Source organism: Miscanthus floridulus, chromosome 5 (genome assembly GCF_019320115.1).
Source record: "Miscanthus floridulus cultivar M001 chromosome 5, ASM1932011v1, whole genome shotgun sequence".
NCBI lineage: Eukaryota > Viridiplantae > Streptophyta > Magnoliopsida > Poales > Poaceae > Miscanthus > Miscanthus floridulus.
Genome location: NC_089584.1, coordinates 125,590,992 through 125,618,610, shown reverse-complemented (window position 1 = coordinate 125,618,610; position 27,619 = coordinate 125,590,992). Strand labels below are relative to the sequence as shown.

The 27,619-nt window shown below is 46.8% G+C and overlaps 3 protein-coding genes and 1 non-coding gene across 5 annotated transcripts; 1 reads left to right on the top strand and 3 right to left on the bottom strand.

Annotated features, from left to right (window-relative positions):
* Window positions 1-12,428: 12,428 nt before the first annotated feature.
* On the bottom strand, window positions 12,429-13,647 carry LOC136453464 (uncharacterized protein At5g39865-like). The gene has a single exon (XM_066454033.1). The coding sequence runs from the start codon at window positions 13,498-13,500 to the stop codon at window positions 12,721-12,723; it is 780 nt and encodes a 259-aa protein (XP_066310130.1). The 5' UTR covers window positions 13,501-13,647; the 3' UTR covers window positions 12,429-12,720.
* A 5,742-nt stretch (window positions 13,648-19,389) lies between these two features.
* TRNAG-UCC (transfer RNA glycine (anticodon UCC)) lies at window positions 19,390-19,461 on the bottom strand. Its single transcript has one exon. It is a non-coding gene; the product is annotated as a tRNA-Gly (tRNA).
* A 1,094-nt stretch (window positions 19,462-20,555) lies between these two features.
* On the top strand, window positions 20,556-22,403 carry LOC136450673 (protein VAPYRIN-like). Its single transcript, XM_066451233.1, has 2 exons — window positions 20,556-21,568; window positions 21,937-22,403. The coding sequence occupies exons 1-2, from the start codon at window positions 20,609-20,611 to the stop codon at window positions 22,399-22,401; spliced, it is 1,425 nt and encodes a 474-aa protein (XP_066307330.1). The 5' UTR covers window positions 20,556-20,608; the 3' UTR covers window positions 22,402-22,403.
* A 570-nt stretch (window positions 22,404-22,973) lies between these two features.
* On the bottom strand, window positions 22,974-27,370 carry LOC136450674 (thioredoxin-like fold domain-containing protein MRL7 homolog, chloroplastic). 2 transcript variants are annotated; one of them, XM_066451234.1, is made up of 5 exons: window positions 26,636-27,370; window positions 26,255-26,339; window positions 26,060-26,171; window positions 23,215-23,445; window positions 22,974-23,112 (listed from the first exon to the last, which is right to left on the bottom strand). In XM_066451234.1, the coding sequence occupies exons 1-4, from the start codon at window positions 27,316-27,318 to the stop codon at window positions 23,282-23,284; spliced, it is 1,044 nt and encodes a 347-aa protein (XP_066307331.1). In that variant the 5' UTR covers window positions 27,319-27,370; the 3' UTR covers window positions 22,974-23,112; window positions 23,215-23,281. The 2 variants fall into 2 exon arrangements, with proteins under 2 accessions (XP_066307331.1, XP_066307332.1); XM_066451235.1 differs by having other exon boundaries at window positions 23,215-23,382; window positions 26,636-27,366.
* Between the last annotated feature and the right edge of the window lie 249 nt (window positions 27,371-27,619).

Genomic DNA, 27,619 nt, shown 5'->3' with positions numbered 1-27,619 from the left:
TTAGCATTCAAAGCTAGCCAAGAGAAGGGCAAAGCAAAGCTTGAGTATGAGAGCTCAAGTGATGATAAAATTGATAATTTAATTCTTACTCTCATGGTGAGAAGAACCACTAAAATGCTAAAGAAGCTTAACAAGAGTGGCATCAAGTTTGATGGTAAGAAAAAAAGTTCTTCACTAGCTCTAGAAGGAAGCCAATCTCGGAGATGGATTGCTACAATTATGAAGAACTTGGTCATCTAGCACACCAATGCACAAAGCCTAAGAAAGACAAATATAAGAATAAGTACAAGGGCAAGAAAGATGACTCAAGTAATGAAGAAGAAGATGAGAAGAAGAAGAACAAGCCATACAAGAAGAAAGATAGCAAGAAGAAGGACTTCCACAAGAAGAAAAAGAATGGGAAGGCCTATATTGTCGGTGATTGGCTCATGGACATTGATTCATCAAGTTGCTCATCTGATGGTAATAGTGATAATGAGAAGGTGGCCGCCATTGTGATTGACTCTTTATCATCTTCACCGCCATAGGACTGCACTGCGGTGAGGGGCGTTGCCGCCTGTGAAGGTGGAGGAGGCGCCGCCACGACGGGAGGTGGACGGGCGGCCACCACCGCCGCCGGGATGGTATAGATGCCGTCGGAGGTGGCCGCCATGCGCCTGAGGTCGGATCCGCCATCGCCAGTCCCACAACAGCCAGAGGGGAGGACGAAGATGCTGTCGGCGGGGAGGATGAAGATGCCTAGTTTTGCCGAGTGCTAAATAATTATACTCGGCAAACATATTTCTTTACCGAGTGCCTAGTTTTGCCGAGTGTTTTTTTTAGTTTGCTGAGTGTCAAACTTCATCGAGTGCAATTATTTTGCCAAATGTTTTTTTGTAGTACTCGACAAAGAGCTTGTTTGCCGAGTGCCCGATGGATTGCACTCGGCAAACCATATTGCACTAGGCTTACCTTTTGTTTCCGGTAGTGCACCCAAGGGGTCAGGTGAGGCAGAGCCCACGGCCTTGGGTGAGACCCCGCGGCCTTAGGGTTGGGTGAGATGGAGCCGCACCCAAAGGGTCAGGCGAGGCGGAAACCTCATCCTTGGCGTCGAGCGAGACGGAGCCCGCGGCCTTGGGTGAGACCCCCGTGGCCTTGGGGTCGGACGAGACGGAGCCCGCACCCAAGGGGTCAGGCGAGGCGGAAACCGCGTTCTTAGGGTTGGGTGAGACAGAACCCACACTGAAGTTGATGAGGACATCACTCCTTCAGATGTACCCGCTGATCCTCCAACCGTCATGCAAGGTACAATGACCCGGGCTCGAATGCGTCAACTCAATTTAGAGGTGATCGTTCTTAAGCGATCCTTTTTTTACTTTTGAGAATAGACTGCTACCTATTGATGTTATCTTGCTTAGGAACATTGGAGTGGGTCATGAGGGACTAAGAGGACATGGTGGAGGCGAAGATGACCAGCAAGGACGTCCAACAGGAACCGGAGGCCCGGTCCAACATGATTTTGAGTTTGTCTCGGCCTCCAGGACCAGTCTGCCTTAAACTGGTCACCCAGGACACATCCGGACTCCATTTTTTATAATCCACATATGGATGAAAAGCTAATTTGATAAGGAAGCCAATCAAAGTGGTTTCACATCAAAAGATGTTCATAAACAACGGGAATTGTCGAAACAAGTCAGTGTCCAGAATCTGTCAGGGTGTTGCGACACCGTCTTTTGGTCCGTTGGGCCATGTATCGAGTTTGGGCCCATTAGGGGCGCGTCCAGGGGTCTTGCATGACCCTAGAGTCTTCATAAACAGTCGCCACCCCTCCATTAGGGTTTGGGGGTTCTGCTTATATTATTCTGTCAAGAATAGTTTCGTCGTTCATCGGTTTGTTAGACCCCAACTTTGAGAGATTAATCATTCATCTGCAATTTGGTTGTATTCTTTCTTGTTCTTGCCTGTGTTCTTTGTTGCGTAGGCAGGTATTAGCCATCTTGGCGAGGTCAACCTGGTCCGAGACTCGATTGATAACCAAAGGAGCTATGGTGCTAAGATTGCAGGGTTCGATCTTTCGATCTGAAGCCGGATCGGTGTGTCATTCTCCGCCACAACGATAGTTACCACCACCTGATGGATATCGGGATCCCCGTTCCCATTAAGTGGTAATCAGAGCTAAGGTATACCGTTAGGTTCACATTTATTCCCTAGTTTGAGTGTTTTGCATTCATCCCATAGTCTAGTGCCATACTCATTTTTCCTGTCCTAGAATCTTCCGCGCCATAGCCTTTGCATATTTCAGTTTTAGAGTTCGTCATGTTGAGTTTGTGTCCTGGTCGAGGTCTTGTTGCTGGTTAGGTCATGTTAGAGTCCAGTTCATGTGTTTTCCCCCATCGTTTCCATCAAATCTTTGTTGTTGTGACCAATTTTGCGCATATTGTTCCTGTTTTATCCTCTAATTCGGAGCCAATTCTTAAAACTGGTCTAGTTTTCGCATACGGACTCCAATTTCGACGTTCCATATATCAAAATCGATCAGAAAAAAAATTTAGATCTATCCATCCCTTGTCTTGCTAGGGTTTGAAATTTTTAGATTGGTCAAAAAGTGGTCACAAGATCCTCTTTTCGTGGTCACAAGGTTTTTGTCGATTTTGAGCAAGTTTTTTGAAAATTCCACAGGCCACGTCTTACACTTGTTTGAGCTCATATTTTCTATGGTTACTTCTTTTATGCTCCTAAGTAAAAAAAATATCAAAAAATTAAAATAAAAAAGTCAAAATTTCCCAAAAAACAACGACAGCCAAAAAAATAGAAAAAAAGAGAGGGGTAAAAGAGGAACAATATATAGAGGAGCACATAGAGAAGACCCAAGTGAGCTGTGTTAGCGTGTGTTGTCTGGTTCCTTATTTGTGTTGCTATTTTCATCCACCATACTTATTTTTCACACACCTGTCTTCTTGCTATCCACCATACTTTTGTCACACACCTGGTACTTGGAACATTTTAGACCAGCAACGAGAACAAGTACTTTGAACTATAATTCAGCATTACTTTTTGTTACTGACTTGTGTGCCAAATATACATATTGCTCTTTGTTCGCCTTCCAAGCTCCACAAATTCTTTAGATCAGTACAGAAAAATGGTTTTGCAATCTCGGTACCACTGCCTCACAGGTATCATGAACCAGCCGCTGGTTGTACCGCCCACTGCTTGCGTTGGTAAGAACTTTGTAAGAGCTTAGTAAGACCTTCCACTTGCTGTGAAAAGTGACACCACTGCAACCACGTAGTCATTTGGTAGGGATAACTTTCACCGTTTGTTCCTGTTTTTGTGTTTACAATGGCAGGAGGTGATCAGACTAGAGATAACAATCCTAAGGGTTTCAACGAGTGTGTCAGTCAAGAGCAACTACAAGCTATTGTAGAGGATGCCCAAAAAAGGATGAATGAGGCCGTTAGGAAGGCCGTCACTAACACACTCATTGAACTCAACATTGGCAATAGCATGGAGAGATTGGACAAGAGAATTTCCACACTAACCGACAAGGTTACTGAGTTGGAAACCTTTGTGGCGGACAACAACGACGTCTCCAGCAGTAACACCGATGGTCAAGACACGGTGTATGATGCCAACGGGAACATAGGTCGAGCAGCTTTCCGACAAGAGAGATTACGACAACGTCTTCGCCGCAACACGACAGGTATGGGTGGTGTCCACCACCACCGTCAAGGTAATAATCACCGTGTGCCCGATGATCCTTATGCTAAAATTAAGTTCACAATACCATCTTTTTTGGGTCATTATGATGCTGAGGGATATCTTGATTGAGAGATGACGGTAGAACAAAAGTTTAGTGCCCACTTTGTACCTAAGCAGCATAGAGTTAGACAAGCTACTAGTAGGATTTTGCCATTATTTGGTGGAATGAGCTAGCTGCACAGAATGCTTTACCTGGTACGTGGGAAGAACTTAAGGTAGCTATGCATGATTGTTTTGTTCCTCCTTCTTATCATAGAGATTTGCGTAAGAAATTGATACGATTAGATCAAGGAGATAAATCTGTGCAGGATTACTATGGTGAGCTCCAACAGGGATTGATGCGCTGTAGTGTTGTGGAGAGGAACGAAGATGCCATTTGTCATTTTTATTCGGGTTTGAGGTGTGAGATTCAGGACATTGTTGATTATAAAAAATTTAACACTGTCAACCAGTTGTTTCAGTTTGCTATGCTTACAGAAAAGGAATTGCAGGGGCGTGAACAGTAGGGCAAGAGCAAGGTCAGCACCAGCACATACACGCCACGCTCGGCACCATCTTCAGGGCTGTCCAAGCCAACCACTTTTTGGGCACCTCCACCAGCGAGCAAGTGACCAGCAGCCTCTGGAGTTTCCGCTACACCTAAGGCACCTCCCGCACGACCTTCCGATTCAGGTAAAAATTCTTTGCAGGTGCCACCCAAGAGTTCCTCATCCGTTGTATCGACGGGACGCACTTCGGGTATTCAGTGCCACCACTGCCATGGCATTGGCCATGTGCAGAAGGACTGCTCAAGTCATCGGGCATATATTGCTACAGAAGATGATTACATCAGCACCTCTGACATTGAGGATGAAGAAGACCAAGATGCAGATGAGGAGGACGGCGAAGTCCTTGGTGACGAGGCCACGACGTCCTATAGGAGCATCATTGTACAGCAGGTTCTTAGCTCATAAGTCCAGCAACCTGAGAAGCTACAACGCCATAACTTATTCCAGATTTTCTTCGTCATCAGCGACCGTCGCGCATGTGTCATTATTGATGGAGGTAGCTGCAACAATTTGGTAAATTCTGATTTGGTCAAGAAGCTTGGCTTGACCACACGCCCACACCCACGTCCATACCATATTTAGTGGCTAAATGATTCTGGTAAAGCAAAGGTAACACAAACTTGCAGAGTTTCATTTTCCATTGGTTCTTATATTGATTCTGTTGATTATGATGTGGTACATATGCAAGCTTGTTCACTTTTATTGGGTCATCCTTGGGAACATGATAATGATGCTACACACCATGGTAGAAGTAATAAATACACTTTTGTTCATAAAGGAAAGAAAATTACTTTGGTACCTTTGACCCCTGCTCAAATTATACAAGCTGATAGAGAACACACTGCTAGTTTGAATGAAGTTCAATATGAAAATCAGCAAGTTGCTAATTCTATTTTCCCACCTAAAAAGGATAAGTCTACATCTATTTCTAAGGCTGAGGGGATTAAATTGAAGGGTGATGTTATGCTTGCAACAAAATGTGACTTTGCTGAAATTTCTGATGATGATATTTGCTATGCTTTGATATGCAAACGAGCTATGTTTTCGCTTAATGATATTGTTAGTTCGGTACCTCCTGCTATCACTAACCTTTTGCAGGAGTATGAGGACATTTTCCAGCTGAGATACCCCTAGGGCTGCCACCTATGAGAGGGATAGAGCATCAAATCGATTTGATTCTGGGAGCGACCTTGCCCAACCGAGCTTCCTATCGAACCAATCTTGAGGAGACTAAGGAAATTCAGCGGCAAGTCCAAGATCTTTTGGACCGCGGGTATGTACGTGAAAACCTTAGTCCTTGTGTTATTCCTGTACTTTTGGTTCCTAAGAAAGATGGAACTTGGCGTATGTGTGTTGATTGTAGAGCCATCAATAATATTACTATTCGGTATCATCATCCTATTCCTAGGCTAGACGACATGTTTGATGAGTTATGTGGTTCTATAATTTTCACTAAGATTGACTTGCGAAATGGCTACCATCAAATTAGAATGAAACTTGGAGATGAATAGAAAACTGTGTTTAAAACCAAATTCAGGTTGTATGAGTGGTTAGTAATGCCTTTTGGTTTGACAAAAGCACCTAGCACTTTCGTGCGCTTAATGAATGAGGTTTTAAGAGCTTTTATTGGTCATTTTGTAGTAGTTTACTTTGATGATATATTGATTTATAGCAAGTCTTTTAATGAACATATGGATCACTTACGTGCTATTTTTAATGCTTTACGTAACGCACGTTTATTTGGTAACCTTGAGAAGTGCATCTTTTGCACGGATCGAGTTTCTTTTCTTGGCTATATTGTAACTCCACAGAGAATTGAGGTGGACGAGCTGAAAATTGAAGCCATAAAGAGCTGGCTGGTTCCCCAAACCATCACACAGGTGAGGAGTTTTCTTGGTCTTGCAGGATTCTATCGCCGCTTCGTCAAAGATTTCAGCACCATTGCTGCCCCGTTGCATGAGTTGACAAAGAAATGAGTGGTGTTCCATTGGAGAAAGGCACATGAAGAGTCCTTTGACACTTTGAAGGACAAGCTTACACACGCATCGTTGCTGCAACTTCCAAACTTTGGTAAGACTTTTAAGCTAGAATGTGATGCTAGTAGAGTTGGCATTAGAGGTGTTTTGATGCAAGATGGTAAACCCATTGCTTACTTTAGTGAAAAATTGTATGGCCTTGTTCTTAATTATTCCATGTATGATAAGGAATTGTATGCATTTATTCATTCTTTAGAGACGTGGCGTCATTATTTGTGGCCTAAAGAATTTGTTATTCATTCTGATCATGAATCGCTTAAGTATCTTCACTCTCAAAATAATCTGAATCGTAGGCATGCTAAATGGGTTAAATTTATCGAATCTTTTCCTTATATTATCAAACACAAGAAAAGGAAGGATAATGTGATTGCTGATGCTTTGTCTAGAAGATAGACATTGCTGTCCCAACTTGATTGTCGGATTTTTGGTCTTCATTCAATAAAAGAACAATATGCGCTTGATCCCGATTTTAAGGATGTGTTGCTTAATTATAGAGAGGGACGCACATGGAATAAGTTTATGATCAATGATGGGTTTTTGTTTAGATCTAACCGCCTATGCATTCCAGTTGGTTTCGTTCGTCTTTTGTTGTTGCAGGAGGCACATGGAGGTGGATTGATGGGACATTTTGGTGTCAAGAAGACGGAGGAGGTGATGTCCACACACTTCTTTTGGCCAAGAATGAGGCGAGATGTAGAGCGCTACGTGGCTCGGTGTGCCACATGTCAAAAAGCTAAGTCGCGGTTGAACCCACATGGTTTGTATATGCCTCTTCCTCTTCCTTCTACTCCTTGGGCAGATATATCTATGGATTTTGTGTTGGGATTGCCAAAGACTAAGAGGGGGAGGGATAGTATTTTTGTGGTGGTTGATCGTTTTTCTAAGATGGCACATTTTATTCCTTGTCATAAGAGCGACGATGTTGTTCATATTGCTGACCTTTTCTTTTAAAAAATCGTTCGCTTGCATGGTATGCCTTCTACTATTATTTCAGACCGCGATGTAAAATTCTTGAGTCATTTTTGGCGCACGTTGTGGAATAAATTAGGGACCAAGCTGCTGTTTTCTACAACATGTCATCCCCAAACTGATGGGCAAACTGAGGTTGTGAATCGAACATTGTCCAACATGTTGAGAGCAATTTTGAAGCGTAATTTGAAGATGTGGGAAGAGTGTTTGCCGCATGTGGAGTTTGCATATAATAGGACGGAACATTCCACCACCAAGGTAAGTCCTTTTCAGGTAGTGTATGGTTTTAACCCCCGTGCTCCTATTGATCTTTTGCCTTTACCTACCACTAAGAGAATACATAGTGATGCTAGAGAGCGTGCTGATTTTATTCGTAAGTTACATGAAACAACTAAAGCAAATATTGAAAGAATGAATAAAAAGTATAGAATTGCTGGTAGTAAAGGTAGAAAAGAGATTAAACTTGAACCTGGTGATTTGGTTTGGTTACATTTGAGAAAAGATAGATTTCCTGAGCTACGTAAGTCTAAATTAATGCCAAAAGCAGCAGGTCCTTATAAAATAATTAAGAAAATAAATGATAATGCCTACAAACTTGAGTTGCCACCCGAGTTCGGGGTTAGTCCCACCTTTAACATTGTAGATTTGAAACCTTATTTGAGAGAAAAAGATGAGCTTAAGTCGAGGATGACTCCATTTCAAGAGAGGGATGATGATGAGGACATCACTCCTTCGGATGTACCCGCTAATCCTCCAACCGTCATGCAAGGTCCAATGACCCGGGCTCGAATACGTCAACTCAATTTAGAGGTGAGCTCGTTCTTAAGCGATCTTTTTTATTCTTTTGAGAATAGACTACTACCTAATGATGTTATCTTGCTTAGGAACATTGGAGAGGGTCATAAAGGACTTAGAGGACGTGGTGGAGGCAAAGATGACCAGCAAGGACGTCCAACAGTAACCGGAGGCCTGGTCCAACACGATTTCGAGTCTACCTCGGTCTCTAGGACCAGTCTACCTTAAACTGGTCACCTAGGATGCATTCGGACTCCGTTTTTGATGATCCACATATGGATAAAAAGCTAATTTGATAAGGAAGCCAATACAAGTGGTTTCACGTGAAAAGCTGTTCGGAATCAACGGGAATCGTCGAAACAAGTCAGTATCCAGAATCTGTCAGGGTGCTACGACATCGTCTTTTGGTCCGTTGGACCATGTATCGAGTTTGGGCCCATTAGGGGCACGTCCAGGGGTCTTGCACGACCCTAGAGTCTTCATAAACAGCCGCCGCCCCTCCATTAGGGTTTGGGGGTTTTGCTTAGATTATTCTGTCAAGAACAGTTTCGTCGTTCATCGGTTTGTGAGACCCCAACTTTGAGAGATTAATCATTCATCTATAATTTGGTTGTGTTTTTTCTTGTTCTTGCATGTGTTCTTCGTTGCGCAGGCAAGGATTAGCCTTCTTGGCGAGGTCAACCTGGTCCGAGACTCGGTTGATAACCAGAGGAGCTGTGGTGCTAAGATTGCAGGGTTCGATCTTTCGATCTGAAACTGGATCGGTGTGTCATTCTCCGCCACAACGATAGTTACCACCATCTGACGGAAGATCGGGATCCCCGTTCCCATTAGAAGGGGTCGGGCGAGGCGGAGCCCATGGCCTTGGGTGAGACCCCCGAGGCCTTGGTGTCGGACGAGACATTTTAATACGTCTTGCTTCATCCAAAAAAATCAACGTGGACGCTAACCTCCTTACTTAAGGTATCCTAATATGGATACGCGGCTTCTTGCTTTTTCAGCTATCGATGCTAGTGTTCATGGATTCATTCCGATCCAAAGTCAGTACGTGCTCTTGTAAGTTTTCAGCTACTGATGCTGTATCCATGGATCTATCTATTCCGATCAAGTATGTGCTATTATAAGTTTTGATTGATGGAGGTTGTACGTAGCCTTAAACTCGGGTCCAAGATGTGATGCACATAAGCGCAATTGTGCCGTTTCTCCTGCACAACAACCTGTTGTGTCATTTTGTCTCGACTCCAAACTGCTGCCGGTTCAAGTATGGTTGAATATGCCGAACGGCTGAACCCAAGCCCTGCTAGTGCCAAAGACAAGGGGGGCTAGAGCGGCTTGATCCCCCTAACTTTGTTGTTTTTCCATTGCATCTCTTCACGACTTAGGTAATTTAACATATAATTAAAGAGTAAATGGTTAATTCTTCTATTGATATCTGCACCTCCTAAATTTAAGCTCTAGCTTTGCCACTAAGCGCTGCTTCATCCGGGCCTCGTAGAACCCTTCATCCTGCTCGCCCCAACAACTGTTACATCGGTCCAGAATGGCAGTAGCCAGCAAGATAGCGTGGGTAGGTTTGCGTCCGCCAGCTAGCAAGTCACAAGTGAGAAAGGAGGATAAAAGTACAAAACTCTTAACTTGAATTAAGGTCTCATTTGTTGAGCTCCGGCTTCATTCGAAACAGCTTCAACTGTGGTTTCTCATTCTTTTTTAGGCTCCATGCTTCCCTGACTAAAAACCTTTTAATAAAACAACTTCTCCTGGATTTTGGAAATGTTGAAATATCCATAGTATCTTTCTTTTTCTCTTTTTTCCTTCCTTTATTTGCATCCCTTATTTCTCTTTTGTTCCTCTTCTTTCTTTACCTTATCCGGTTTCCCCACTCTGTGTCGCCACCCTCCCCAACACAATCTGCCACCACTGGTGCCCTCAGTCTTACGATGTCATGTTGACACCGCGCCGAAGACTAACGGTGCGGCACAAGATCTGTCAAGCCACATCACCTCCGACGCTCCTCCGCCAAAGGAGCATGTGAAACTGCCATTGCCCGTTCGTTCGCACCAGCGCCAAGGAAGAAGCCAGTGGTTGGCATCCGCGTCCAACGCGTGCGTGACTCGTCAGGGAGCAAGTGGAAGCTGGTTTTTTCAGCTCCACCATTCGCCCACCCCTTTGTGAGAGCGTATTTTTCGTGACTTCACATGTGGAGCTGCCCCTGTTTGGTTGTGGACATATTGGAGCGGCTCTAGGAGCCTTGTTCTTCCTCGCAAACTCCAATTCTCCTACCCCTCTACGCTAACACATTCCACAGCCACTGCTCAAATCGCCGTTTAGTATTGACCCTAGTCCATTGTGATGTATTCCACAACAATTTCACACAAACCTCATGATCCCTAGGACTCTAGGAGGCAGAAACGTTTTACCTTGCATGGACTGCAAGCGCCTCAGGAAGGGAAAAGGGGACCGTGAGATTTAAGGTGCGTTTGGTTACCTGCTTCCGAGCGGCCCTGGCTCGCGATCACGATTGATGGTCTAGTATCTACTCATTAAGTCATCAAACAGATAAAAATGTGTTGCATACATCAGGCATGTCTCACCTCCAGGTCCTTAGCGCGGTCCGTAGGAACGAGACAAGCTCTCCTGGTCACCGAACCAATCAGCTCTTACGCGAGCCGGGAGCCGGAGGCCGCGGCAAAGGCTGGGAAGCGGCAGCCTCCTCTACAGTGCGTAGCACGTTGCGTGGTGCGCCATTGGATGGGATGCAGGGGCGGGGCGGGGGCAGCGGATCCGTCGTCGCGAGAGATCGCCGAGTCCCACCACCTGTGTCTTGCGCCCTCGCGGCGCAAGCTCCGCGCAGCTCGCGTCTGAAGCCAAACGCAAGGTTCCATCCGCAACGGGCTAGCGACCCTCTTCTCGCGCGCTAGCGCCGTTGGGTACGGGAGTGCCGGAGTGCCCAGTGGCGAGTGGCGACCGCGACCGGGTGTTGCCGCGCGTTGCTCGCCCCGCTTGGCCTCCTCCCGTGGCGCGCACGTAGCGCCTGCCGACAACAAGTGGCGAAGTGCCGTGAGCATATGACTAGTCTCAGTCTGCTCTGCCTTCTCGTATCGTCGTCATCATAGCTCGCACGTTTAGATGAGGGCCCGTGTTTCCATAAGGGCCTGTTTAGAATCCAAAAATTTTTGTGTAGTAACCGTCACATCGAATCTTGCGGCACATGCATGGAGTACTAAATGTAGACGGAAAAAAAAAACTAATTACATAGTTGGTCGAGAAATCGTGAGACGAAACTTTTGAACCTAATTAGTCCATAATTAGACACTAATTATCAAATACAAACGAAATGCTACAGTGAGCCAAAATCCAAAAAATTTTGGATCTAAACGGGGCCTAAGTTCAGGTGACTTATCAAGTTAAGGTGATTGAAAATCAATAACTTATAAGTCATGCATGTTTGGTTGTAGATGACTTATAAGCTCATTAAAGGTGTGGGCTCCACGCAGAAAAAAGTGACTTATAAGTTTTAAGTAGGGGTGAACCAACTTAAAACTTATAAACAGGGATGACTTATAAGTTGGTGGTGTTTGATAAAATAAGTCACTTATTTTACTTTTTAACTTATAAATAGATGACTTATTTGGAACTAAACAGGCCTGAACTGGTCAACACTTCAACCACCAACAGTCCAACAAGGACCCGACAAAGAAAATAGTCACTGTCATTTTGAGTAGTCAGAGCATGGTAGAGCAGGGGTATATGCTGCTACAGTACAAAACATCGGTCCAATCTTCGGTTTGGAGCTTTCCGGGAGCTCTAACCTGAAACTTGCCGCTCGGAAAAAAAGAGGCGCCATTGCATGTTCGCTAGTTAGTTTTTGGACTGATTTAAGTTGACTGGTGCTAATTTATTATGAGAAAAAAACATTATTGGCTGGCTGATTTAGGCTAGGTGAAACGAGCGAACACACGATTATGTGCAGAGCACGAGTACTTCAAACCTTCGACGGCAACTTTGCCCACCGTATTCCGTATCGCACTCAAACGCCGTTGCGCAAGAAGCCAGAGGAATTTCTTGCCTCGCCTATTCGCCGTTGCGCGATAGGGTATGGGCGTATGGCGAACACCGAGCAGCAGCTTTCTAAAACTTTGGCAGCACTCTTAACCAGGCAACCATTCAATTTCACACAAAATGCACACGCACACTACAGTCGTAACGTTCAATTTCACACTACTAGTATGCAACTAGCTTGTTTCAAATTTCACGCAACTACGGGACAGATACAGTTCAATTAAATCTCACCTTATGCTTAACTAGTCGCATCCTTTCACCCACAAAAGTTATTTATCAAACACACCTCAGATCTGCCTCCAGCGCACGGAATAGCTTAGGAACGAAAAAGGCAAAGATGTAAGGAACAAACTGCTGTTCTAAATCCTACGGCAACAGCCACCATTAGTGGCGTTGATTAGCAAAATGCTTGAAAAACTGCAAATGGCCACATTCATATTTAGCAACAAATTAACACTAGCTACCAATTAAGATTAACAACTACACACACGGCTCGTTTCTTATCTCTCAAGTTTGGACTAAGAAGAAGAAAGCATCTAATAGTTATCAGGTCGTGACCTCTCGGATCTGGGCCGTCAGACGTCCGGCGGCGAGCAGTCGGGGCATCGGACGAGGCCGTTCTCGTTACAACCGGCGCAGGTGCGGAAGCCGCCGCCGCCCTTGACGCTGTACCGCTTGTGGCTGCCGTTGCAGCTGCCGCAGAGCACGTACCGCTCGCCGCCGCACCGGCCGCAGGAGGCGAGGGAGGCGGCGACGGCGCCGGCCACGACACGGCGGAGCTCACCGGCCTCGTGGAGGCGCCGGACCTCGTCGGCGCCGCCGAGGTGGCGACCCCCGACGAAGACCTGGGGCAGCGTGACGCGCCGCGGGGACGCGAGCCGCGGGAGGAGCGCCGCGAGCTCCTGGAGGTGGCGCGGGTCCATGGCGAGGTCGCGCTCGTCGACGGCGACGCGGAGCCCGCGAAGGATGGCGCGCACGGCGCGGCAGTCCTCGTACGTGTTGCGGACCACGTGGAGCGAGGTGAAGTAGAGCACGACGCGGCGGTCGGCCTCGGAGGCGGCGCCGCCGCCGGCGGCGGCGGACGGCGGTGCCTGGAGGGTGCGGAGCGCGCGGAGGGCTGAGGCTGCGACGCGGACCCGGTGGAAGACGCGGACGGAGGAGGACAGGGAGGGGGAGCAGGGCGCGGCGGGCGGCGGGGAGGGCGTGGCGACGTCGGACAGGAGCAGCGCCTGGAGGTCCTTGAGTGAGGGCGAGGAGAAGGACAGGCGCGGTGAGGAGGCGGCGATGAGCGCGGTGGAGGTGGCTGAGGAGGGGGAGGCGGATGAAGGGCGCGTCTTCACCCAGGGCAACCACATGGGGGGAGATGGGCGAGCGGAGGCCGGAGATGGGGACGAGGAGGCGGGGATTTGTTCGTTTTTCAGATTGGGGGCTGACGGGAAGCACGCCGCGAGCGGGTTCCTGTTTTGTGGCCCTCGAGTTTTTTTTTTTTGGCATGCTCTGGGTTCCGGTTTGCGCTCGTTTTCCAGGGGACAGTTTGGATGTCAAAATTTTTGGCAAAACGCTACTGTAGCGTTTTTGTTGTTATTTAATAATTAGTGTCTAATCATAGTCTAATTAGACTTAAAAAATTCGTCTCGTGGATTTCGTCTAAACTATGTAATTAGTTTTATTTTTTATTTATATTTAATGCTTCATGCATGCGTCCAAAGATTTGATGTGACGGAGAATCTTAAAAAATTTAACGTTTAGGGTGCAACTAAACAGGCCCTGGTTTGGAATTTGAAGGGGAGAGCATTCTTCCTTTTTAGCCCTTGCAGCTTTTTTTTTAATTTTCCATTCACCTGGAAAGGATGTTGAAGGTTTTTCCCTAGTACGTATGCAAGCAGGTTAAGCCGTTAAGGATACTTCTTCACCTAAGTACACATGGGGCATTGGGTACCCTATATCTTCGAGTTGACTTTTGCTTCAACTTGTTGAATTGTTTGGCCTAGAGGATCCTTAAGGTATATGCAACATTGTATAAAGAAACATATTTTCTCCTTTAAGTTTGGCAAGAGTAGAGTACCGTGGTAAAGGACATCAAGGACAGGACTAACCTCTCAGGTCCCTAAGTCTTTCAGTCTATAGCTGGACTTTTGTTTGTGGATGTTATACTATGGGGTGTTTGGTTCTTTAGTCGCTCCTAAAATTTATGTCACATCAAATGTTTAGAGGCTAATAAGGAGCATTAAATATAAATTAATTACAAAACTAATTACATAGATGGAGGCTAATTTCCGAGACGAAATTTTTAAGCCTAAGTAATATATCATTAGCACATGTTTACTGTAGCACCACGTTGTCAAATCATGGACAAATTAGGCTTAAAAGATTCATCTCGCAAATTAGTCGCAAGTTGTGCAATTAGTTTCGTAATTCGTCTATATTTAATACTCTATGCATGTGTCCAAACATTCGATGCGACAGGAATTTTAGGAGGAGGGGAAGGAACCAAACAGGCCCTATATTTAGACCTATTAGTGTAAATAGTTCAACATATTTGGATTAGCTAACACTGTTAGATAAGCTGCTAATGTTGAGCTGATAAAAAAACGACAACCCAAGTACCCAACTAGCAATAATCCATTAGATGTCTCTAACCAGCTAATAGCAGCTAATAAGGGCATTTACGTCAATAACCAATAATACACCTTGCTATAACCTGTTTTTCTCTATTAGCCATATTTTTATTAGCTACTTTTATTTATCTATTAGCTAGCTAGTTACTAGTACACTATTAGTAAGAACTGTGTTTGATTCAGGGTGGTTGGATAATTGGTTGGAGCCTTGGAGGTATAAATGGACTATTAACACCCCTCTACCAGTTAATGAACTAACCGTTAGCAGCCCCCTTAGCTAATAGTTAGCAACTCTATTACTGGGTATGTTTAGATCATCACATGCCAATTCCAGGTGCTAATTATTATTACTAATGATTCCAAACATACTCTTATCATTAGTTGCGGTATTTGGTGAATTTGAAATGGTCATATATATGCTCCACATTACAAAGGTTGTTCAATTCAAGCTTGCAAGGGTTCCTTTATTCATGTATTTGCATTGGTTAATAATGATGCAAATAAGAATACAATCTCAAAATTTGGAGTGGCTAGATCACTTGTACAATTGTGTTTCATTTTTTAAAAATTAAATATATAACAAATATGAACCCCCCCCCCCCCCCCCCCTATCCCTCAAAGGGTAAGGACCAACCCAAAGCTGGCATAGCTTGAAGGCTTGGAGCCTAATAAATTACCTCCTCCATCCTAGAAAGGTACAATTCTAGCATAGTGTTAAGTTAAACTCTCTTTAAGTTTGATCAAATTTATGTAAAAGGTAACAATATTTATTATAAGTAAATACCTATCATTAGATTCACCATGAAATATGTTTCCATAGTATATTTATTTACAATTATAAATATCGAAATTATTTTTCTATAAACTTAGACAAAAGTAAGATAGTTTGACTTGGACTAAAACTAGAATTGTATCATTTCTAGGGTAGAGGTAGTACTGAGGTAAACGCTTGGATCGATTTGCTTTCCCCCTCTTAATTAATTTGGGTTCTGCTACCCTTTTCTTTCAATCTTGAATTCATTACTTGAGCACGAAACATGTGTCGCCTAATATAAAACTAAATAAATCATCAAGTATTTAAAAAAAATGCGTTGCTTCACTAATCATCACATAGACTGTGTAACTTGATATAGGATGGAAAAACAGGTGCTTTTATAAATAAACTTTGTACACATCGGCCGGGATTTGCAGAAGCTGGAGGAGAAATTTACACGAAAAGAAGTTGATCAATGATGCATAAAATAATATAAACAATAGAGTTGCGTCACCTAAGCATGACTGCGATCTAGAGTATTTGTCAAACATCATAACCAAAAGATGATGGGCCCTGTCACACCCCTAACATAGCATGTGCAAGTTTCATGGAAATGGAGTGCTCGCAAGGTGAATACGGGAGAGCGGGAGAGGGAGAGGAGGGCTCCGCCGGCCCTCAGCGGTTGGACGCGGTGGCCGGTGCTGATTCACAGAAAGCATGGCCCAGCGTGTGCGTGTCTTCTCTCTCTTGTTCTATCTATACAGAGAGTGACTGATGAGTGTACCCCTGCTGTTTCTTAATGGCAAACATGTGAGCTTAGCTTCGTCCTCCCCTCCGTCCATTCAATATTTCAGTCCGAACCCCACCACACTGTCCCGGTGCTCGTGGGTCACCTTATCTGTGTGATTGGCATTAAAGACCCTGTTAGCTGGTTGGTTTCTGTGCTGATAAGTCCGGTTCATACTGGTTTCTTGTGAGAGAAGAACACTATTGGCTGGCTGATAAACCCTGTCTGAAACTAACAAGCAAACAAATTGTTTAGCCTGGAAGTGTGTGTGTGTGGATCAAAACGTAATCACAAGACTAAGGTTGTTATCAGTGACGAGTGTTGTAAAAGTCTTGTCAGCTCCATTTCTGAAGACGTGTCTTGATAGCTTGCATATCATTAGTAGTTCTTGTATACAATGATGAAAAGGCTCCAAATTTGTAAATGTTACCCTGTAGCCTCTTCTTTTTAGGGTTACATTGTAGCTGCAGCACCTTTCTACGAGCAGTATGACATGCTTTGGTTGCTCACGCAGGGTAGAGGGTACTCGACTCAATGGGTAGGACAGTAACTCATGACATGTTGGCTTTCCCAGTAAGCATACGAGTCTGATTGGCTTGGCGCTGTGGAATTATTGCGTGTCTCCGCCACCGCGTACTGTACGTGCGACAGGACAATCAACCGCGCAACAGGGGCATGCGTGCTGGTGCACAGGCAGTTTTCCAGATCGAATTCGTTGCCTGTTCTGTCTGGATCTACTACGGCTCCCCTGAACCGCCTCTGCAACGGCTGGGCTGTCAGCTGGCGACTACCGAACTGCCACTGTACGTTGGAGGGCAATGCAATGCTTCCCAGCAACGGGTGACGAACGGAGAGGACTGAGGAGGGTGGGGTGGAGGGTGATGGCAACCAACAGCAGGGACGAATTCCACCGCCCGTTCGTGCCGGCGGGCGGCATCTGGCGTGCAACCAACTTCCAAGGTCTCAACTTTGACGCGCAAACAACAGGGATGATCTTGCCGATTTCACCTCCGGACAAGAGTTTAATTAGGCGGTTGGAAGGCGCGCTTAGTGCTCGATCCAGGAGCTACTAGTACTAGAAGTTGCATTGACCAGTGACCGCCGACTGTTCAGCAATGGCACTGCAGACAGCACGCACTCTCTAATAGTACTAGCCGGGCTATTGCTGGTCCAGCCGGTCCGCCATGAGCATCGAGCAACATGTCAAACAAGAACATGCCGCATGCTCCGCCCACGTGACGGTGGGTGCCCCAAAAGTGGAAAGGCTGCACGCTGCAAAGGCTGCCTGGAGTCTTGGACTTGGACCTCACCTCATCTCTTCGCCGTGAACCTGGTGCATGTGCTGACGTCCTGTACTGCTGCCAACGCCACCGACTCGGATGACCTAATCTCGCGCGGAGCATCGGTTGGTCGGCTCGATCAGTCGAGGAGCACTCAGCAGTTAGCAGTGAGAAAATTGTCGAGCGGATACAGTTTACGCATTACAATGCCAGCACGAGTGGTGCTCGTGTCTTGCACTTTTTTTACACACGAGTTCTGTTGTGCCGTAACGCGTTTATTTTAGGACCTGTTAGTTGCAATCCACTGCCAGCCTGTTCACTTGGTCGTATTTGGCTTATAAATCATGACTTATCAGTCAACGAATAATATTTTTCTCTCATACCAAACCAGCCAACAATATTTTCAGTCATGGCTTATAAGTCAAACCAGCCCAAATGAACATGACGTATATTAATACCTATTAAGCATCTATGGAACCTAAACCTGCTAATAAAACTAGTAAGCAGAGCTCTAGCTAATAGGTAGTTAGTCTATTATTAATGTGTTTAGATCCACTGGCACTAATTTTAACCGCTAACTATTAATATTAGTGGGTCTAAACTATGAGCCACGTGCTCCATCGTGGAGCAGCTTCGTAAAAAACTAAAGTTTCTATAGCATTATTTCAGGTACTCTCACAATTACATCTTTTTTCATGGACCGGAGTTTGTGGAGGTACACCTGTTTACAGCGGCGAAGCCAGTGCAAAGTTGTCGGGGTCATGCGACCCCGATAACTTTGTACGAATCAGTGGAACCCCGCGTATTCTGGCCAGCTACGACCCCATCAAATTGAGTTCATGAATCTGTGCGACCCCGACAGCAGTTTAGTCTAGATTCGCCGCTGCCTGTTTAGCTAAAAAAAAAAGTAGAGCGAAGGCGTCCACCTAATAGAGAGAAGGTGAATTATACGGAGGGAGGACGCTGAATCCTGACGCGTTAGTTCGCATCTCAGTTGCCAGATCCAAAGTACCAAACCAAGTACATGTAGCATGCTGGTCAGGATTGCTTTTGATTCAAGGCTGGTGCCAATGCTGGTAGGACCTTGTTTAGTTGGCGAAATTTTTAGCGAAATGGTATCGTAGCATTTTCGTTGTTATTTGATAATTAGTGTTCAATCATAGTCTAATTAGGCTTAAAAGATTCGTCTCGTGAATTTCGTCTAAACTGTGTAATTAGTTTTATTTTTTATTTATATTTAATGCTTCATACATGCATCTAAAAATTCGATGTGACAGAAAATCTTGAAAAATTTTACAAAATGAGAGGAACTAAACAGCACCTAGGTTCGAGCCGCTGAGCCTCTGTCCTTGTAGCATTACATACCTTTTTTGATTCAGTATAATTTGACTTTCAGTTTCTATGTTAAAAGTAACATTTATGTTTTCTTTTTGGAGGAAGAATGGGACATCTCGTAACAACAGGGCGACTGCTCCGTTCAATTTGCAGAAGTTCGGGTTCGGACCACAGGTCATAGGCCCATTTGCGGTACTGGGATGGATCGGCCCAAGCTAAACTAGGCCTGAAAATCAAATACGCCACAGCATCGATACCTACCCACCGGTCTGAAGTCTGAGCCTGATGCTTTCTCAAAAAAAAAAAAAAAAAAAAGAGTCTGAACCTGATGCGACAGAACAGTAAAAAAGTACTAGTAAAACTTGAGTTTATTTTTGAACCGGTTGAGATTATACTGCTTTATCTACACATTACGGAATGCATCTTAAATCAAGTTAGCTAAAGTTAGCTAAGCAAAAATAAAGCAAAACTGCGTTTGCCGGGAGTCGAACCCGGGTCTATTGCTTGGAAGGCAAATATCCTAACCGTTGGACTACAAACGCTGTTTTGGCTATCAGTGGTCAGTGACATTACTCAAAGGTGAAGAAGTTTCAGTACTACGCCAGACAAAGCCCTAGCAACTTGGTATAGTGGACAACGATTGGTGGTTGTCAAAGCGTCTCGCATGCGACGATTAGTAGTATCCAGGAGATAACGAGGGGATCGGTTCTATTCTAAAGGCCTCTTTGTAGAGCTTCCAGCAGCTCCAACTCTCGCTGATAATTTACTGTAGCGCACTATTCATTGATGCTGAATTTCTCTCTTCCCCCTCCCCCTCTCACAGAGCTAATATGAGCTAGTGAAGCTAAAAATTTTGGCTCCAACAGCTCCTTTTGTGTCAGTGAGAGAGGAGGAGATGAGAGAGAAAAACAGATTTCATCCATAGAAGTTGTGTCAGCGTGAGCCGGATCTCATGGATCCGAGAATACAGATATGGTCATGACACGCTCAGATTTCTATCCTGTAACTCTCTGTCATATATATGCTGCGGAATATGCCAATTTGGGTCTCAGTCCGTCAGTCGTCTGTGCCCCTGTATACGTTGAGTTACCCAAGCATTTCATGGAGGCGAGTCCATTCTAACGCTTCCACACATGACGTACGACGCATAAAAACGAGGGGTCAGAGGTTGTAGCGTAGCGGCAGGAGACGCAAGAGAGAGAATATTTTTTTTTTCTACCCCCGACCGGGGCCTGCGGGCAGGCGCGTATATGCGAGACGCTGGAAGCACGCAGACGCTTTTGTGCCGATTCGTGCGCGACAAACGGCAATTTGAGGGGAGGGCGTCGGCACATGGCTGCCCTGCCGCGGCGGCGACGCAGGCCGAGCGAGATCGCGTGAGCCGCGAGGAAGTGGCCCGTGGGGGCCTGGAGGCCTTTCACGAGGGCGCTGGCTGCTTCTTCACCTGGCCGGCGTGCGTGACTCGCCACCCGTTCCGAATGGGACGTGTACCGTGCGCGCTCGTACCGGGCCTGCTCGACCTCGATCGTAGGCGTAGCCCTGCTCCATCATTCCCCAATGGTCCCCTTGTTTATCATGCAATCGAGGGCCACAACGGATCCAGCCATCCAGGGAATCCGCACGGACTTATGTGCAGAGCCAGAGCTGTGGTCATCGAAGTTGCCTACCGGGGCGGCGGTGCATGGGCGTATGATGTGGTCTGCTCAATGCTCACGCGGTCACGCCATCGCAGTGGCACAGAAGATCAACAACATTCCTTCCTTGCCCATCCAACAGCCTGCGTGCGTCGGCCTAGGTAGCTATGCTGCATTCCACTGCCCCGGGCACTCCTTCCATACTATACACTCTCGTGCAGCTAGCGAGTTCCCCTTCCAAGAAATGGCCGCGGCGGAAGCAGCCTCCTCCGCGCCAGCTCCTGAGCGTCGTCTCCTGGAGGTGGAGGAGGACGAGGTGGTGATCGACTTCAAGCCCAACGCCAAGTGCCGCGCCGACCTCCGCCTCCGCTCCCTGCACCCGTCCCTCCCCGTCGCCTTCAAGGTCCAGACCTCCTCCCCGCTCAAGTTCCTCGTCAGCCCGCCGCGCGGCGCCGTGCCGCCGCTCTCCTCGGCGTCCCTCCGCGTCGTGCTCCGCCCCCAGCCGCACGCGCCGCCGTCCTTCCCGCGCTCCCGCGCCGACCGCTTCCTCGTCCTCTCCTCGCTCTCCGCGGCGCACCTCGACTCCGCCGTGGGCGGCAGCAACGACGACACCAGCGGCGGAGTCAGCGCCGTCCGCCTCCGCGTGTTCTTCGGCGGGCCGTACCTGCTCCGCCTCGCCGCGGACGCCGGGGACGCCGCGGCCGTGCGCCTCATCCTGCGCCGGCAGCCGCACCTGCTGCCGTTCCTGGAGCAGCAACAGGCCGCCGCGCCCGACGCCGAGCAGCAGTGGGCGCCGCCGCACGCGGCGGCCGCGAGGGGGGACTGCGGCGAGGTTAGGCGGCTGGGGCCCGACGCGCTGGCCGCGCGTGACCGCGAAGGGAGGACGGTTCTGCACGCGGCGGCCGCGGCCGGCGAGGCCGAGGCGGTGGCCGTGCTGGTGGACATGGGCGCCGACACGTCGGCGGTCGACGCGCGCGGGAGGACTCCGCTGGACGTGGCGCGCGAGAAGGGATACGTAAGCGATCCACTTCGAATCTACCTGCTTGTCCTTCTTACTGTCCTGTACCAACAACACTCGCGCATCGACTCCGGATGCTGCTTCTTTAACCGGACACAGATTCATTTGCCATGTACAAACAACCCTTACGGTAAACCGCATATACTAATCTGTCACTAACGAACAGAACGGGTCGAGAAGAGACACAAGGAATCACGCCATGGTCCAGCTTCAGGCTGCACGCAACTTTTGGCTTATGCGAGCCGCGTAGTTGTGCTCGTGAATCATGACAGGAACGGGTCGAGTAGGACGAGCGATAGTATTAGCTAATGCAAGGTCATTCTTGTCCATTAGTGTAACGGCGGTGTTTGTTTTGCTGGGTGCAGCAAGAAGTGGTGGACGTCCTGGAACGGTGGGAGCTGGTGATGACGGCGGCGAGGCGAGGCGACCTCGGGAGCCTCGAGTCCCTGCTCAGCAAGCGCGCGGGCATCCGCGGGCGCGACCAGTACGGCCTCACGGCGCTCCACCTGGCGGCGATCAAGGGCCACTGCGACGCGATCGCCCTGCTCGCCGGATCGGGCTGCATGGACGTCGAGTGCGAGGACGTGGAAGGCCACAGGCCGCTGCATCTCGCCGTCGAGGGCGGCCACGCCGAGGCCGTGGAGCTGCTGCTCGACATAGGCGCCGACGTCAACGCCAGGACCAGGCGCGGCGCCACGCCGCTCGAGATGGCGGAGGCCATGGGGTACGAGGCCATCGCTCAGCTTCTGTGCGCTAGAGGCGCAGAGGTGGCCGCGGCACCGGCGTTGTGCGTCGCGTCGTCGTCTTCATCGTCTATATCGTGCGCCTGATTTGATTTGCTGGTTTCAGAGTTGGGAGACTGTTGGAAGGACACGAAACTGCACTGTACTGTATAGTCTAAAAACAGTCGTTTGTTCTGCTTTCTTGGGAGAGAGTAGCTCATTATTTAAGGGGACGGTCGATTGGCTGCCTTTGCTATACGCAGCGCAGTGTGTTGGTGAAAAAAAATATCATGCAATTGCAGTGTGCCTTACATGTTGATGTTATTGTTGTGGTGTGTATTACTATGCAGGAAAACATCTACTGTTCCTCACTCATCATATTATTCAGCTTAGAAAATAAACAAAAGTAGCATTTGGCGTAACCTGGAACAGCAAACTAAACAGTAGTACACGGATTAATCAGCTCTTCGTCCGAATACAATTCCAGTTTCAAGGCCCGCCGATATTTTGCTCTCACTACAAGAGGGAGCCGAAGTAAGTTTTGCTCCATCTCACAGTTTGCAGCCAACTTGTACGCATATCACAGTTTGCAGTCAACTTTGTAATCATCAAATATAGCTACGGATAAAATGAACTAAGCACTCTCGCTGAGTTATATTTTGTTAGACTATACTACTTATCAGAATGATACATGATTTAGTTCACACCTTCCCAACCAGCATTGAGATGTTTTTTCTTGGTTTTCTTTTAGGTATATCAATTCCACACGATCCGAGCACCATGTCCTGGTAAATGATTGAATAAGGGAGCTTCTTCCTCCTGCATCAGATAAATACAGAGTCAGATGCTAAATAGATGAATAACCGGTACTATTGCTGTTTACAATCGGCAATAGAGTAAACTTTCGGATTAAATGCTTACCAGTAAAAACTAGCACCAACCCACCGGCTGAGGATAAAGACACTATGTCAACAATTCTATACAAGAACTAGAAAGAAGCAACAGCTTCAGGATTAACGCAAGAAGGCCTCTTTGCGTTGTAGTAGAAATGGGCAATCATTTGAACCAGCTCATCTGCAGTCCTTATCTCTGTTGAAATATGTGAAAGACAATCACGTTGTGACTTATTAGTAGAACTCTTGGCAACTGAAACTGCAAGGATAGCAAAAGGTGGCAATTTATTAATCACCACCTTACTTTAAACAGTATTGGAATTTTATAATGCCAAAGTTATTGAAATTTTCCTTGTGAAAATTTAGTAAAGTTTCCTGTTTTTGAGGACTTTTCATGGAAAATAAATTGGGAACAAAATAGAGAAATAAATGAAGGGGCCTAGTTGTAATCTTGACATAGGAGAGGAAGGGCCTGTTTGGCTGGTAGAAACAACAAAAAACGCTGCCAAAGGATCCACATCTAGGTGTATCAAAACAGAAACCGGCTGAAATGTTTCACCTTTTTACATTGCAAGTACAGGATAAATTACTCCAAGAACCAGTTAGCCAAACGATTTTCCAAGAAACAAAAACCCTACCAAAGAAACATTTCACGGAGAATTTGTAACAAAAAAAAAAAACTGTTTTTAAAGAAACTGGGTCCCTACCAAACGAACCTAGAGGATAGCTCTGGAGATGGCATGGAGGGAGTTAGAGAAACAAGGATTATATCCATGCCCGTCACGCCCGCTATGTGAAAAGCTCCTCTGCCTAATCAAGCACAGAAGAAAACCATCCCCATCTGAGTCCTTCGACTCTTCTCTGTATCTCAAGGTGTCTGCCAAGTAACCTTCATCCAGATGAGTGCTGCTCCAGCAGGATGCGCCAGAAGCCCAAAACAGTGTCCATCCAAGCACTAGTATTTCAGCCCATGCAGAGCTATTGGCTTGCATCTGTTCAATGTCAAGGACTGATGTTTGGTGGATTTCAACTGGGTTGGATTGGTCCTGTGTGTTGGTTCTAAACTTCTCATCATCATTTCGATCGCTGACTGTTTTGTGCATCAGTGTGACCTTGCACAGATTGAATTGATCACTGCTCCTCTTAAGGTGTATGCATTAGGCTGGTCATTGTGTATCCACGGTGGTGTTGTGCTACATCGCCTAGGTATCAACCTTGTCAGATGCCTGCCAGGCTGCCACAGAGCAGAAGAGAGGTGTTGTATCTCCAGGATAAAATACTGGGATCCTCCAGCTACAATGGGGGTGTAATTGTTCTCTTGGATAGTGATTATTGACTTCTCGTGCTTCACCATTCGCTGACTTTGACTGAGACTAGACTCCATCCTTTTGCTTATCAACGATGTTGCACTGTGAACTAGTGTACACCAACTAGTACATAATGCATATTATTGGTAAATCAGAACAGTAGCAGTGATTAAATAAGGCAGAATTGTGATTAGCCTGACAGTGCAAAGGCACAAAAAGTTGTCGAGTGGTCAAGTGAGATAACTTGCTGTCTCAACAAATACATCCCCATGGATGCAGTAAGTTCCCAACATCTGTTCCCGGAGATAGGACACCATTTTCCTACAATCTGAAACAAGACATCTGACAAGGTTGAGGACCGGGAGATAGGACGCACGTGCTGGCCAAGTCCACACATCTCAGAGAAGAGCAATCAGAACTGGTCACACCAACAAAGAAAGCAGATCACAAGCCAACTAGATTGGAATCAATGCAAATCAATCCAACCAAATCAAATTCACTAACATTTGTCCACAACACTGTACTGGTAGAGCAACTAATCAGGACACACAAGTAGTGCCGCTAGAGGGTGAATATGTTGAGAGGTGCTCCCCTAAAATGGCGCAGAAAGCCAAGCATGAGTTTCATGCAACTTTCTTCATAGAAGTCTTTTGCATAGCAGCATGGATCATTTGGATTGGAAGAAAAGAAGCTCTCATTTTTCAGCGAACTCCTCCTTACTTTCAAGGCTGCAAGACAGGATTTCTCGGGTCTGTTTGGTGCATGACCTGGCAGGCAGCTTGCCTGCCAGGCAGCAATCCTAGCCGCCAGGTGACCAAATCCGACGGCCTAGGATTGTTGCCTGGCAGGCAAACCTACCTGGGCGCAGAAGCCAGAACCAAACACGCCCAAAGTTTCACTGCAGTTACACAGGATTGAAGGGCCTTTAGAATTGTCCTTTTGTTCTTGAATTTCCTCCCTTTTTGTAGGTTGTAGTTGTTTCAGCCCTATGCTTCCTGTATAGATACTTTTCTTTTCTTCAATTGTGTAACAGTTTTTCACCTCTATTTATATATTTATATGTTTTTTTACAACAGTAGGAATTTCCTCTAGTATTTTTCCTTTTAAACAAAAAGGTGCTCCCTTGATCAGCACTGCACGGTGATGTTGCTAGTGCAGTGATGCTGGGGCTTGAACAGAACTGGATGGACCTTTCAGCATGGAGACAAGACCTTCAGAGATAGAAGAAAATGGAGGAGGACCTCCAATGAACCCTGTTTAGGAGCTCACCCTTATGGGCCACATGGGCGCATAAATTGGGCTGGAAATGCATCCTTTGCTCCATTGTGGAGAGGATCAAGTCATACATCTCCTTTTCTCTCCAAACTTCTAACTGGAGTTTTCTCTTCCTCTCAAATGTCACAATGATAAGTAGGTCTCACCTCTACTTCTCTATTTTGTTTCCCAATTAATTTCCCGTAAGAAGAAAGGTAACCCTCAGTAAAATTTTACCGAATTCTCACAAGGACAATTCGAACTATTAACAAATATAAGGGGTGGATAGGTTAGGGTGTTAGTTTGACATACCTTTTTCTCTGTATAAGATCTTATTTCCCCTAAGGAACAATAACTGCGGACATTCTCTTACTTGAAGTGCATATGCCAAATCTCTCTCAATATTTATATCAACTTTGACTGTCTGTTAAACAAATCAAAACTTAGGACCAGCACAAAGACCAGAGTAACCCGGCCAAATAATCAAAAGATGATATTCAAACTTACCCGAGGAGGTAAGCGATCTTTAGCATTCCAGTATACCTTAGCAGCCTTTTCCAATTCTTGAAGAAACTTCCAATTGTCAGCAGCCCTGCAAACCACAACATCATGCAGGGTTCAATACTATACAATCAAACCCTCCTGCAAATAAACTAATAAATTTCACTCCAAGCATCGTAAGGAATTCCAGAAAGTGAAACCCGTTTTGCCGTTTATTTGTCAGTACCAGGGCAGTTCTGAATTTTCTAGGCTCGTTTGATTCGCACTTTACAGACATCCGCATTTACAAATGCAAAGCTTAAATGGTGATTGAATTACACACAGCCTGCTCCAAGCATAATGCCAACAGTTTACGAATCAAATTAGACAGGGATGGATGATTTTTACCTGTTGTAGCGCTCGAAGACTAGGACGACTAAGGGGCTGGGGTGGAATGCGAAGCTCTCCCACTCCAAGCAATTGATTTCCTTGACCCACCCCTCGTCGACCTCCCCTTCCCAATCGATCTCCACCCCGTCCACCGTGACATTTCTGATCGAGTGCTTGTCGAAGTACTCTGACGCCCGGATCCCCCACCCGACATCGGCATCCAGCGGCCAGCTCGGGTCCTCCTCTTCCACCACAGGCTTCTGTTCTCCCTCTCCCTCCCTCTCCTCGTCTGGTACTTGCTCCTCGTCGGCTTTCGGCTTCAGGATGTCGCCTTTGCCCTCGAGGACGTCGGGGTTGCGCTCCCGGATGGAGGCGAAGACCTGCTCGAGGCGGCCGCGGACGAAGTCCTCCACGGCTGCCGCCTCGCCACGGCGCCCACGGCGCGGCTTCCGGGGTTTGGTCGTGGGGAACCCCGCCTCGGTGGAGTCATCCGGGTTCCGGATGCGGGCCTCATGTGTGGGCTTCGGTGGTTCCGGGTTCGACGTCGGCTTCGGAGGCCGTGAAGCCGAAGAAGACGGCGGAGGAGCGGATGAGGCGAAGATGAGCTTGCGGCGGCGGCCATGGCTGCAGCCGACAGGGTTCGAGCTGACGGTGGGGGTTGAGGGTTTAAGGGCGGTGAGGGTGGGGAGACGAAGCATCATCGTGCGCGGCGAGAACGGGCGCGAGTATGCGGCTGGGTTTCGCCGGCCGGCAGGTGCGCTCGTGCTATCCGAATGACGGTTTCTCCTCCGCCGTTGGTCTCGTGATCTTCTCAAATCCAACGGTACTGCCGCATGTAGCCTCGTGCACCTGCACGCAGCACGCATGACGAATGTGAGGTACCGCCAAAATTAGAGCAAATGGAGTTTTTCATATTGATAAAAAAATATTTTAGTGAAAAAATCTGCCTCAGTAGTTTTTTTTTCAACTAGATCTTTAAATATTATATCGTCCTGTATTCTT

What these genes read in the sequence shown, in the direction of transcription:
- LOC136453464 (XM_066454033.1), bottom strand. Translation starts at nt 13,500, where the DNA reads ATGTGGTTGCCCTGGGTGAAGACGCGCCCTTCATCCGCCTCCCCCTCC.
- LOC136450673 (XM_066451233.1), top strand. Translation starts at nt 20,609, where the DNA reads ATGATGTGGTCTGCTCAATGCTCACGCGGTCACGCCATCGCAGTGGCA. An exon ending in TGGCGCGCGAGAAGGGATAC is followed by an intron (nt 21,569 to 21,936) that starts GTAAGCGATCCA and finishes TGCTGGGTGCAG; the next exon opens with CAAGAAGTGGTGGACGTCCT.
- LOC136450674 (XM_066451234.1), bottom strand. Translation starts at nt 27,318, where the DNA reads ATGATGCTTCGTCTCCCCACCCTCACCGCCCTTAAACCCTCAACCCCC. An exon ending in AAGATCGCTTACCTCCTCGG is followed by an intron (nt 26,172 to 26,254) that starts GTAAGTTTGAAT and finishes TTTGTTTAACAG; the next exon opens with ACAGTCAAAGTTGATATAAA. An exon ending in GATCTTATACAGAGAAAAAG is followed by an intron (nt 23,446 to 26,059) that starts GTATGTCAAACT and finishes CTATCCTTGCAG; the next exon opens with TTTCAGTTGCCAAGAGTTCT.